At 42.0% G+C, this 14,174-nt stretch overlaps 1 protein-coding gene across 1 annotated transcript in view; it reads right to left on the minus strand.

Moving 5' to 3' along the window:
- Positions 1-6,538: 6,538 nt before the first annotated feature.
- The window catches only part of MTAP (methylthioadenosine phosphorylase), a 31,161-nt gene continuing 23,525 nt past the window's right edge, over positions 6,539-14,174 (minus strand). Inside the window, exons 7-8 of the mRNA XM_063129215.1 lie at positions 9,636-9,758; positions 6,539-8,468 (exon numbers count right to left, since the gene is read on the minus strand). Of these exons, the coding sequence (XP_062985285.1) occupies positions 8,430-8,468; positions 9,636-9,758 (162 nt within the window). The 3' untranslated portion in view covers positions 6,539-8,429. The remainder of the gene's footprint in view (positions 8,469-9,635; positions 9,759-14,174) is intronic.

Genomic DNA, 14,174 nt, shown 5'->3' on the forward strand with positions numbered 1-14,174 from the left:
CTTAAGGCTGGCAACAATTCATTTTAGCCAAAATATGGCCACACCCTAATGCACAATTATGTGTATTTAATTTCTTTTAAAATTGTTTAGGGCACAATCCTATACAGTTATGCTGGCTAGGGCATGCTGGGAGTTGTGGGTCTCCCCACCACCACCACCACCACCACGTCTAAACATGCATATACACGATTTCTGTATTTTTAATATATATACAATCTTTTATTTACACAAGACTGGGCCTCAGTCTTGTGACATTGGAACCCAAAGCAGAATTCACTGTGTAAATTACTCAAGGATGGTGATCTTTGCTACACCGCATTGCCGTTCACCCTTGGGGTGAGAAGGGCATTCCCAAGATATTATCCTCCTGAAGTGACTTATGGTAAAGATACCCAGACAAATCGCAACAGCGGCGTGTAAAAGCTGAAATCGACTTCTGCGAGTCGCGGAGGAGCCTTTCGCATGATCAACAAAGAGACAACATGGATAAGGTCTCAGGACAGTTGCCAATGTAAACATACCCAGTCTAGACTCTAGGAGTCCCGCGTCTCTACAAGAACGCCAAACCAGTGTTTTGTCTCGAGGCGATTTTGCCACTTTTGTTGTTTCCCCTTTGTCGGTCTGTGAGAAAGGTTGCGATCTTAAACACAGCTTCTAGGAACTCAGCCCCACTAAATTTAATGGACCTTTTTCTGAGCAAGATTGCTTAGAATTGCGATATACAGATAATCCCTCCCATGAAGAACTACCATAGAACTGTCCATGGTGAAGGACCAGGCAAACGAAATGGCGATCCCTTTAGGCTGCAATCCTAACGCCTACCAGTGAGTAAGCCCCGTTCAACGCAGCGGGACTTTCTAGTAGACATGTTAATCAGCCTGCCTTCCAAAGAGACTGGCATTTTTAAAAGATGTAAGGGAAGTGACTCTTTCTATGCATAATTAAGATAGGATGGCGATTTTAAACCATGTGACGGTGTGGTAATTGTGCCAGTGTAATTAATCCGGCAGCAGAAGGGTTGATTTAAAAATAAAATAAAATGTGAAGATCAACAGAGTACCCTTTAAAAAGGCCGTAGCAAACAAAAATCGAGAATCTAAAGCAGTGTAATCATAAATAATACCTTTATTGGCCCAAGTCAAAGTTGGCAAAAATGTTCAAGCTTTTGAAATCTCCGCATCTCTTCATCAGGCAGGATGTCACAAAAAAGCAACTGGGGGAGAGAAAGTCACACTCTTCTTGTTTCACTAAATAAAAATTAAAAATTTCTCCGTCTGTATGGGATTTCCACATTAATGCTTTCCTCCAAGACCGGCTGATGTTGCACTTTAGAACATTCAAGTGACTTTATTCACACAACCATAGGTGCCCCTCTGATGCCGTCACAAGCCACCACGGAACCCAATTTAAATATCTTGGATGACCATCGGGAGTTTAAACAGTTTGTTCTGTTCATATCCAAGGCGTTTACTCTCTCAGTCACGCCTTTTCTACAACACATACCTAACGTAATAAATAACCATCGTGGAGTCTGAGATAACTCAGTACTACTTCTTTATCTCTTAACATGTGTTAGCAATCTTAAAATACAAAACAAAACCTTCACCGGATCAGAAGGAAGTACTAATGTATAAATTAAAAAAAAGAATGAGGGTTTTGTTTTTTTCAGGCTTTTGACACAAAGGGCAAGGATAAACTGCACTCTCCTATGGAATTAGAAAGCAAAGGGTGATATATTGAAATTTAGCCCTAATGACACAAGCAGGGCTAAAATGGCGTTGCGCAGATTGCATTTCTTCGCTACAAGAATTCCCCGGCCATCAGTCCCTCCATACGCCGTGGTTAGTAGTACGGAGGTGCGGGCGAGTGCTCGGACAACTCTCGCTCACTCAACCATGCAAGATAAGCTGGTTTTGCAAGATAGCTTGTAGAAACGAAAAAGAAAGAATGACTCAATGCGGGTTTGTTTGTATGTTTATTTTGTATATTTAAAGCAGAATTTTGAGTCTGCTTGCCATATATATATGGGGTGGAAATGAACAAAGACCGCACCCGACGCTCTTCTGATTGATTCATGATGCCTTTTTTAATCCCCGCCTTATAGGTGGAGAATTTAGCGCCGCTCCCTCTAGGAGGGGCGGAGATCTGGGCGGGCGGAAAGGGAGGGACAAACCAGGGAGGAGAAAGAAGCATTGTTGGGACGTGCGTGGGCGGAGCGAAGGAGAGCGAAAAGGAAAGCTGTCAAAAGTCTCGGCCGAGCCCCAAGCTTTGGGAGGGGAATAGACGGTGGACCAATGGAGGCTGGTGGCTCCTCTGTCAGTAGGGCTGTGTATCCGATCGGAGTTTGTCAGAACCGGTCAGACCTCTAAAGGAGCTAAACAAGGTGCTGCATCCTAGCTCCCCAAATAGGTTCAGCACCTTGGATAGTTCCGTTAGAGTTCTGACTAAAACCTAGAACAGGTTCACAGCCCCGCTGATATGGGAGCCACCCGCCTCCACTACATTGGACGCACATGTGGGTGGGAATAAATTACTGCTGAGAGCCTGAGTCAGCAAAACTAGATTTACACAAACCTAAAGGATAGACTCATAAAGGACGCCGCTTGCCGCGCTCCTCAGCTGTTCCCTCTGTAACTCCCGAGGAAGCTACGAATAGGCCAGGGCCGTCCCCGCCCACTCAGTAATTCTCAAACGGTGTTGAATGAAATGTTTTACTCTTCCTCTTTTTTTATATGGTGAAATTATTTTTTATATGGACGAATTCTTTTAGAAAGCCTTCTCACAAGGTGGCTTACACTACACAGAGAAACAGTAAATACATATAAATAATAATAAAAACCACACAGCTAAACGTACACAGACAAATCAAAGCGACGTCCACATACAGCATCGTCCTGTATGTGTCTACTCAAAAGTAAGCCCCGTTGAATTCAGTGGCGCTTACTCCGCATGGCCAATGGGCGTAAGATGGCAGCCTCAAAGCTGCTATCAATTACAAGAAGGCTGGGGAGGCCGTTGGTGGAGGGCAGCGGTCCCTTGGGGGTAAATTGTTGGGGGCCCATGCTGGTTTAGTAGGTAGGCCCCGAGCCCAAAATGGGCAGTGCCCTTCCCATTCTTTCTCAACCTCCTTCCATCTCTCTCTGCTGGGAGAAGGACAGGGGACTCCCAATTGAAACTCTCCCTGCTGCCCCCGTTTTTATTTTAAAATTTTGGTAAGGAAATAGGTAGGAGAGGTTTCATCCTCGCCTCCCGGTGCTCACTGTTTAGGATCTCAGTTGGGGGCCACATGTAGTCACACTAAAACAAAGCAAACCATCAGGCTCAGTTGTGCACTCTGCAATTAACTTGAGGTGTGGTTAGTAGCCATGTTTTGGTTACATACCTCAATCCTTGGTTTCTCTATAAACACAAATGGTTTAGGATTAGATATTCCAGGGGATGTATGTGAGCTTATGCACCCATTCTCTAAAAGCAGTGATGTTCAAATATTCTGTCTTCAGAGAATGCCTTCCATATTGACCTGTCCATCCCACTTCCTTCTCTCTCTTTTATTTATTTATTTATTTATTACATTTTTATACATTTTATACATTTATACATTTTTTATACAATAATACATTTTTTGGCTCCATGTGAGAAGTCTAGAACACAACCAATGCTCTTTCGCAGCTGCATACTGTAGGGGAAGCTCAGTAGTGCTGTAAACTTGTCCGCTATTATTCATCTACTCAATTACAAATCCCTGATAAGCATGCAAGGAGTTCCCCAGAGCACCATTTGAAAGTCCCTGCCTTATTAGTCACCTCTCCCATCTATTCTGAAGTGACATCATTGTTATTAAAATGGGATAATCACTGAAGTCAGCTGAGAAAAAATCCTTCCTATTCATGGATAAAAGTATTGGTCATGTGGGTTGTGACTGATGGGAGTTGTAGTCCAAAACATCTGGATGGCACCAGTTTGCCTATCCTGTTCTACAACCTCCGAAACTCAATAATATTAAGCCTTTCCCAACCTGGTGCCCCTCCAGATGTTTTGGACTTCAACACCCATCATAGCCAATGGATAGGAATCCTGTGAGTTGTAGTCTAAAATATCTGGAAGGCAGCAGGTTAGAGAAGACTAGGGTAGCCTAACATAGGCCACAGCTAGACCTGAGGTTTATCCTGGGATCATCCAGGGTTCGCCCCTGCCTGAGCACTGGATCCCCTGTGTGTCACCTAGATGAACAGGTTTGACCCCTGGACGATGCAGGGATAAACCTTAGGTCTAGCTATGGCCATAGTTAGGGTTTAGTGATTGTGGAACAAGGGTAGGCAACCTGGTGCCCCCTCCCCTTGAAGTTTTGGCCTACAACTCCCATCAGCTCCAGCCAGCATGATCAATGTTCAGGGATTATGGGACTTGTAGTCCAAAACATCTGGAGGGCACATCTGCTGCCCCTGTTGTAGTACATCAAACCCTCTTGGAGACTTAATGGTTTTCTTGTAGACAGCTGTTTTCTAGGGCACGTGACATATTTGGATTTATTGTAGGAATGAAGTCAAAAGGGGATTCACAAGAAATAAGCAGAAGCATCTGCTGTCCAAGCATGCAGCTTATTAACAACATTCCTTCCATTGAAAGGCACCGATAATACTACTTAGGGAAAACCCAGATCCATTTGCATAAACATGCACAGCATCAACATTCCTGCTGTCTACAAAAAAAGCCATTGAGCAAGAATTTAGCAGAAGAAGGAAATACTGACATTCATATATTGGTAGGTAAAGTTGACTGAGAGTGCTTTTAATTAAAAGTAGTCTTTGAGGAACCTTTGTATCAACATGGTTTTTTAAAACAGAAAAAAAAATCAAGAGAACAATTCTAATTGATTTCCAAGTGGCAATGGCAATCAAATGGAGAGCCCAGAACAATTGCTCCCCACCTCCACACACCATTCCGCTGCTGTAGTTAATCAGGCAACACCAGAGGAAGTATACAAGGCCCAGTCAGAAAACACATTCCACCTATAAAAGGCTTATTATTATTATTATTATTATTATTATTATTATTATTATTATTATTATTGAACTAAGTGCCATGGCTCTGTCCTCGGAACTAAAGCAGAGGAGGGTAGATGTTAGGCCTATGGAATCCACTTTGTGTGTTTTTAACTAGAGCCCTGAGATCCACCAACTGGAGCCCAGTAGAAAAGACATACAGTTATGCAAATCACTGAGAGATCTACCAGTAGATCCAAGCCTACCTCCTGCTCACCATGATCTAGAATGCTTAAGAACTGCAGTAACCAGCAACTACTCCACCAAATAAAGATTGCAGTGTGTGCTAAATTTAGCTGGGCTGAATGAAAGGCATCCTTGGGCCCAAATGAGGCAGAGAGCTACCTGAATGTGGCTATCGGGCCTTACACCATTCGCTTCAATTAGCCACTGCTCTGGGTGTGCACATAAGTCTCCATTGAGCCTTATCAATTGTGTTAGAGGCAGACATCTATGTAATTTGCAAACTACATTTTTAAGAAATGGTGTTTTGTTTCTCTCTAAATTTTCAAGTAAAAAATAATATAATTTTTGTGAACCACCCAGAGAGCTTCGGCTATTGGGCAGTATAGAAATGCAATAAATAAATAAATACATCCCTTAAAATTAAATCCTCTCTCTTCCAGTTCCTTTTCTCTTTTAACTGATCACTTGCAAGGGCTTTTGAAATTAGGGTTTTTCTCTAGCCTTACCGATCCCTGGCATTGAGGACTCAATAGATTACTCCCACCCATGGGAATGCAGCCCTGTCAGAAAAAAAGCTTCCCCACCCAAAGAAATGAATAAAGGAAAAATACCCCAGAGATCAGAGCCATGCCAAAACCGCAATAACCCAGTAAATGCAAACTGAATAATGTTTTTTGGGCCTAGGATAGACATTATTGCAGTCTTAGGAACCCTATCAGTAGGAAATGTGTGCACTAAAACAAAACAAAAAAGCAATGTTTTCAACTGAAAAGTTCTGCCAATATTTACTTTGGTTTTCAGTAATATGTTTGTCTGTAGAAATTAAAAGTAACCATGGCTTTATTAGGTGGCATAGTGTGTGTGTGTGTATTTCCTTAATTTTATCCAACTCCTGAGCTGCCCAACATTAAAAATTTGAATTTCACCATGTAGCTTCTCTGCTTACTGAGAATGACCTAAGGAATATGTAGGCCTCAACCCCATGTTTCAAACAAACGGGACACTCAAAGAGGAGGTTACATTTGGTTTTTATTGGATTAAAGCAGCAGCATGGTCTTTTCTCTAAAAGACCAATGTGGGCATTGAACATACACAGCAGAGAAATAAACTGCATGAATATATCTGTGCATATATTGCATACATTCATCAGTACCGTTCTAAAGAGTCAGTGTAAAACCAAGACACATTTTTCAAAGAAATAGAAGATCATCATCAGAATTACTCTTCGTGATTCACAACACATATGTTAGAATGAGGCTCAAGTGGTTTGGTACAGAGTTCCTTTAGCAGAAGGTAATATTCCACAAGCGGTTCCATCAGAGGCCAGTTCAACCCTCTCCCTTTCACAGATGCCACTTTAGTGGTTGACTCCCAACTACTTCTTGTAAGTCAAGCACTAAAGTAATGGTCTGGGAGAAGCAGCGATTTTCGAGCTTGGAAAATCACTTCGGAGTTTGTTTTGGCTTGCTCCAGTTTTTGTTTTCGAGTTGTTTTCCGTGTCCTTTGAAAGGGAAAAGTTCTGTGAATATTTTTCAAAAGTGCGCAGCACACTTCCCTCCCCCATGAGCAAAGCATGGAAATGCATTTTAAAATGCGCATTTCAAAGAGAGCATTCTTTTAAAATATGGGGGGGGTTTTACCACGAGTGCAAATTTGGGAATTTGCAAGCATCTCTAAAGCACACTCCTGCTCACATCCGCAAACGGGACATATTTGCATGATTTGCGAATAGAAATTAAATTCTCATGCATACCTGTCTAATCAATCATTTCCAGGAGAAGCCACTGGGTGCCTCACAGTGAAACATTCAGAAACAGCCTCCTGCCTAGTGCATACTTCAGCAGCTTTTGGTGGGAATAACTGCTTCGTTGGAGATGGTTGCTGAACTGGCGTAAGGCGGCTTTCCCCAACATGGAACGCTCCAGAGCTATGGGACTGCAACACCCATCATTTCCATCTAGCATGCTGGCTAGGAATCATGGGAATTGCAGCCCCCCACCTCTGGAGGGCACCAGGTTGGAGAAGGCTGGTATAAGGCACAGAAGGACGTCTAGTTGAAGTGAACATGTGTTCCTTGAAGTATATGTGGGGAGCTCTGGCAGGCCTCAAAGCCAGCATGCTGCTGTAGGAGAAAGGCCCAATACTAGAGTTTCTAATGGAGTTGCTCCACACCTTGCCCTTCAGTATGTACGTAATGTAGGAAAATACCATTGCATACTTTTGTTCTCCAAATGTATTTATTTATTATTTTAAGAATGTATATACCAGTTTACCCATCCAAAAAAAACCCCTCAAAGTAGATTACAACCATTAAAAAAATACATACAGTGAAATCAAATCCATATTGTGCATAAAACATCAAAAGATATCATTGTGAAAAGCATAAAAAAGAATAATCCAAAATTAATAAAACCGGCAACTCATTAAACTCAAAAAACTATCAGTGAAGGCACAAAGGAAAACAGTCTTAACATACTCATAACGAGTGGATGCTTCTTCTTCTTTTTCTTTTTTCATCTGAAGGCTTTCCTAGCAGCCAACCTTTGGCTGATATCTAAAATCAAATATAGTTTTGGAGGTTCAAGAATCTTAACCAGGAAGGCATTCCAAATGAAAAAAAACCTGTCTAGAAGGTAACCAATTTTGTGGTTGTTGTTTTTTTTAAAAAAAGTGAATATTTTTATGTAAATGAAGACATAGAAATAATAAAGTTTATTACCAATGTAATACCATTTAATTCAACAACCGTTTCTTTCCATTGCAAAACATTGGCACTGAAAGAAGACCTATCAATGTAACAGATCTATAAATTCCTGGCTTTGGGCTTTCTGTGGTTTCTCCCACCCCTTTGGAGTAGTTAAAAGCAGATTGCCTTTGCCTTGATATCTTTAGGTAGAGTGCTGAGCTAATACTTGAACCAGAATTGTAGCCCTTGGTATTTTATTTTTCCTCTCCTCATATCTATAAAGCATGATGATTATGTATTTACTATTCAATTCCTATCCTGCAGAATGTCAGTTCTTAGAATCAAGTAATTTCCAGCCTGGTGGGAATGTTCGTCTATAAGATCGTATGCCAAAACAAGACTTATATTAGCAGACAATAATGAAAAATGTTGCATGTTTTAACCATCTTCTTTCAGGGTATTATCACATTCTCAAAAGATCCATCTTGTTTATCTTGAGTGCCTTGCCATGCTTGTTAATGTTTTGGTAGTATAACAGACAACTGTACAGTATTCTGAAAGACAAAATTCAGTACAGAAAGGACAAATTATATCGATAAATAATCCTCTTAGAACGTTTATGTACTTTGCAAACTAGTCTAAATAATGTACAGCTTAACCTTCCTCTAAATTTTACCCTTTCCTGGGGCCTTAGTTAAGACCATTAATTCATGTCAACAGAAGAGTCTCCACTTCTATGGATTTGGGCCTTAGATTTTGTTTTATACATACTGGTGTTCGTGCTTTACACCTGTATTGCTCTGATCTTTAGCCAACACAATCAAACAAATAACTAAAGGCTGCACAATTGAACAGCTCACTATGGCTAAATATTAAAAATGGCTGTCAGCACACACCACAGTCCACCATGGGTTATTTGAGCCATGGTGGGCTGCGGTGTGTGCTGACGGCCATTTTGAATATTTAGTATCTAGCCACGGCTTGTTGTGTTGTGTAAACCCAGGGACCATGGGTTATGCGAGGATTAAACAACATTGGGAGTTGCAGTCCAATAACCTTTGCGTAACCCAGCAAGAAACCATGGGTTATGCAAGGGTTCCCATGACATGACAAACCATGGTGAGGGGTGTTGAAAATTCAAAATGGCCGCCCACATGAACCACAGCCCACTGTGGCTTAAATATGCTATGGTGGGCTGTTCAATTGTGCAAACCCATCTGTTGGGATCTTGATCAGCAAAATTTCTATGTATGAGAGAGAGAGAGAGAGAGGGAAAGTTAATACTGATCACACTTTCCATTCTGTATTTTTGTAGAGAAACGGAAAATTAAGATTTATACACTTGAAAATCTTACGTGTGAAGATGTTTAAAAGCATGTCCCTTTTACGTTTTCTCTCTGGCCAGATCTACACCAAGCAGGATATAGCACTGTGAAAGTGGTATGAAAGCAGTATATAACAGGCAGGAGCCACACTGCTGCTTTATAGCAGTATTAAGTGCATTGACAACTGTTGCGACCCTTTGACACATACCACACACTGTTTTCATAGTGCTATAAAGCTTTATTGTGATACTGCATGGGTTTTAGCTTTGTGATTGTTTTTAATCTTGTTGTTTTTATTGATTATACCCTTTTTCACATATGTTTTGTCTTCAGCCACCCTTTAAAGAGCTGGAGTACAAATATAAGAAGTGAAGTAAAATAAAAATATCACGTTACTTTCATGATCTGCAGGGTCTCCGCCCAATCCATGGACCCAATCTGAGGTATAGCAGTAAGCAGTAAGCTAGTTGCTTTATTAGCATTTTCTTTCAAAGTCTTTAACACTTTATCCACTGAAACCTGCAAAGACAACAATGCAGTCAATAAACAAACAAATTTCATGCTGATGGTTCTGATTTTAAAACAGGCCTTCATGGACCCCAAGGAATATTCAGGATGCAACCCTATACACACCTGACAGTAAGTCCCATTGGCTCAGCGAGGCTTACTTTTAAGAAGGCATGTATAGGATTGGATTGTCACATACTAGATATGTTCAAATTAACCTTTAAACACAAGTGAACTCCAGGCAAATGTTCCCTGGAGAGATGCAAATAAACATTATTTATCACAGTAATAGTGACTTCTAAAATTGTAGGGTAAATATTCATCAAGCATCCACATCAGCCTCTCTCTAAGGGGCAAACTGCATGATACATTACATGCATAATAGCATTGCCTGCATCTGACATCTAACACAAAATCGCCTCTGTGGGGACACCTAAGCAGGACACCCCTTTGCTATGATTCCACCATGAAGCATGCCAGGGGCCCCATTCCAGCGGAGTCCAAAGCAAGCAAGGCTACACCCATACTTCCTCTTCAGTTACACACATGCACGCACATCATTCATTCCCCCTCCCCCTGATATGCACTTCCCACACAAATCTTTAACCATCCTAAATCCCGTGGCTTCAATACATTTATTCCCAACCCCCACCCCAGACTTCAGATCCTGAATGGGATCCTTGTGCTTACTCCACAGTAAAAAACAAAAACAAGTCGTCACTGTTTGCTACATCTTTGAAGGACCACATGCTTTGGGTCCCAGGTTCGCATTGGGGAGCCCTGTGCGAACAAGAAAAAGGCAAAAGACACCTGGCTGCCTCATAATTAAGTGGCAGGGCTGAGGAGGAGGAAAGTGTGGATCAATCAGAGGAGACACTGAGGACTGAACAAGGAAGCTCCAATGGCTTACTTCAGAGGTTGCTCTGATGTAAGCAAACTTCAGCTTATAGGACAAAACATCTAAGATTCAGGATATGCTCAAATATGCAGATTTGCCTTCCTGTCTGCAAATCTGAGGAATGCCTATATCCAGATAGAATTTAAAAAAACAACAACCCTCCCTCCACATTGAGAGTCTTTTTCAACAATGAAACTGGTATTAAGTAAGGCATTTTATAGGATGCCTTTGGCCATTCATTTCACATTATCTCACAGTTTCCATTGCCACAGCTCATTTTTGTGGCGAATAAGCCGAGCTGCAAAACTGGGCAAGCATGCAGTTATTCTTAAATCTATTTCCTACAGAAAAAAGGCATTTGATCACCCAATAAGCTCCACAATACTCTCAAATGACCTTCATGAGAAACACAAATATATCATCTGCCCGTTACAACAATAGAGTTATTCTGCAATCACTGACCTCAGAGGAATGAAGGCTATGCGGAATTGCAATTAACAAAGTATACTTGTTATAAAGGGAAAACCTTAAAATATTTGGCTTTTAAACTTCAGAACTTTGAGAAAAGTTTTCCCCCCCATATTTATTTAGCTTTACTCAAAATAATATTACTGGCTTCCAGTATTTCAATAGCTAAATTTATTGAGGAAAAATATTAACGTATTTCCAAGATAATACATACAGTTGAAGATTCCTATTTTAGGATTATCAACTATAGACACATTTTGAACATACTCATCAGAGGCATCAGTCAGCTGCTGCGTCCTGAATAAGGAGTTTATCTTTTAGGAGGACACTTTATTTATTTTTTCCACTCTTGAGCTATGGCAAGATTAATAATAATTTTCACTGCACAACTGCTTGAAATAGAATCAATTTCATTCCTGTGATGACTCACTTTAGTTTATTTTTAAATTTCTATGATCTTCTCCAAACCATCTGCACACATGACACCCATGGACCCACGCTGTATTTGGATCTTTGACCCACATGCTATATTTGGAACTTGGATTTTCACATCTGGCCTAACAGCTGAATAGCATTGAATCAACAAGCACTTTTCTAGTGACTAAATTACTGAATTAAAAACTTCTTTCAGCCTGAGGGCCCAATTCCATTTCAGAGAAGTTCTCAAGGGCATTGTTCCACTGGTGGGTAGAGCCAAGGGCAAAGGGCTGGGGCAAAATAGCAAATATACTGGCATATTTTAGCTTACTGCTTCAAGTAACTAAGCCTTAGGAGAGGGGAAAACTAAACAAAAGCTAAGAAATTACCCAATGAACAGTGATTGGGGAAGGAGCATGGGAAAGGGGGTGTAGGCTTCTGAAGTACCATGGAATGCTGGAATGGGACCCCATGTCTGAGGTTCGGCACCCCTGGTATAGTGCTTCAGGATGTTTCAAGTGCTCTGTATTCCAGGGGAGGGCAACCACTTTGGGTCTATATTACCAACTCCTAGACTAGACAGAATAGCATTAAGGGGGCAGGGACCCTCCCTGAAGCCCCTCCCCACCCAGGCCAGGTGGGGCTGCTCCTTCCAGCGCCTCTTGTATCCTGATCAGGGTGTGAGCAGCATAGGAAAGGACATGGCCAGGGCTTATATGGGCTGGCTCCTACAAGCCCTGACTGAATGGGATGGGGGAATCCTCAGCTTAACTCTGATGGGGGATAACAACAAGATTCCACTTTGCACCAGATGCCCTCTGATGGAATGTGTGCAGTGCAAAGAGGAATCCCATTTTTTATCTCCCATCAGAGATAGCATGGGGATTCCTCTCCCTGCAGGGGGCAGGACTTGGGGAGGGTGGGGGTGGGGCCCATGGAGTGGGATTGAGCCCCAGCATGGCCAAATTAGGCCCACAGACTAATTTGCAGTATTAGGCCCTTGCAGTATTCCTTCTAACAACCCTGTAAGGTAGGTCAGTATTATTATCGCCATATTGCAGGTGTGGGGAAACAATTAAGGGAGTAGTTACCTAACACCACTACCAAGTTAATGGCAAAACAAGATTTGAACTGGGGACTTTCTGGTAAGTCCTCATTCAGGGATACTAGTGCACTATATTTCCAGCGGGGTAGCCATGACAGTCTGTTCCAGCAAAAGCAAAGAATGTTGCTGCAACTTAAAGACTAACAAGCTTAGTCTATGAAAGCTTCAGCCATGATAAGAGACCACCTCATCTGATGCGTGAAGTATTGTCTGGGCTGCAGGTATATACACACAAGGTTGGAATGGGGAGTAAACAGTGAGGTCAGAGGGAAATGAAATGTAAGTACAGGCAATGGGTAGAATCCAACTAAAGCCCTACTTAGAGTAGACCCATTGAAATGAATGGCACTCGAGTTAGTCATGATTCACTTTAGTTGGATTCTAGCCAATGATTTGTATTATTACCAGTGGCCATTCACAAAACAGTTATTGCTGATAACACAAACTTCCTAACATTGCATGAGTGTGTAAACTCATTAACACAAGTAGAATATCTGGAAACAAAGCCCTATGAGGAGAGACTGAAAGAACTGAGCATGTTTAGCTTTGAGAAGAGAAGACTGTGGGGAAATATGAGAGCACTCTTCAAATACTTGAAAGGTTGTCACATGGTGGAGGGCCAGGATCTCTTCTCGATCATCCCAGAGTGCAGGACACAGAATAATGGGCTCAACTTACAGGAAGCCAGATACCAGCTGAACAGCAGGAAAAACTTCCTGACTGTTAGAGCAGTACAACAACGGAACCAGTTACCTAGTGGGCTCTCCCACCCTAAAGACATTCAAGAGGCAGCTGGACAGCCATCTGTCAGGTATGCTTTAAGGTGGACTCCTGCAATAAGCAGGGGGTTGGTCTTGATGGCCTTATAGGCCCCTTCCAACTCTACTATTCTATGAAGAAACGACAGTCCTTTATCCCAGCATAAGCTGTGGGAGATAGAGCTGAACTTCTTGACAAATTGCAATCCAGCAGTTTCACGCTCCCTTTGAAGTGCAGCATTCTTTTTTGTGGTTATTTGACCTCAGCTATGAAAAAAGAAACCGATCTTCTAAAATTATCCACATTTGGTTTAGACAAGTGGGGCCTGCATTCAGGGGGTGCCTATACGGCCTATTTACCCTGTTGTGGCTGTGCAGTAGTGTTGTGCTGTTTAGATGACGCAATCCCCAGCTCGTAGCCACGTTGGGCTTTTGCCCAACAAAATATCGCTATTTTGTAGTGTCGTTTTACCACATTTTTTTTAGTTGCTCCTAGGTCACCTCATTGTTTCTCTGTCTGTCAGTGGTGGCCTCAGTTTGGGTTAAGCCAGTGGGCCTTGCTGGGAGCGGATCCAAGTCCAGGGTAAACGTGGGAACGCAGAGCAGGGGGGTGGTCTTGATGAGCCAAATGGCTGCTGGTGCTGCAGTTTTTCTGTCCGGTTACCCTCCACTCCCTTCTGCTGTCAAAATTCATTATTCCTGCCTCACAGCAGCAAAGCTGCGGAGTTTTGAGGGAATCACCTACAAAGCAGTGTTGTAGAGATACCCGCCAGATATTGCAA

This window comes from Elgaria multicarinata, chromosome 6 (assembly GCF_023053635.1).
Source record: "Elgaria multicarinata webbii isolate HBS135686 ecotype San Diego chromosome 6, rElgMul1.1.pri, whole genome shotgun sequence".
Taxonomy (NCBI): domain Eukaryota; kingdom Metazoa; phylum Chordata; class Lepidosauria; order Squamata; family Anguidae; genus Elgaria; species Elgaria multicarinata.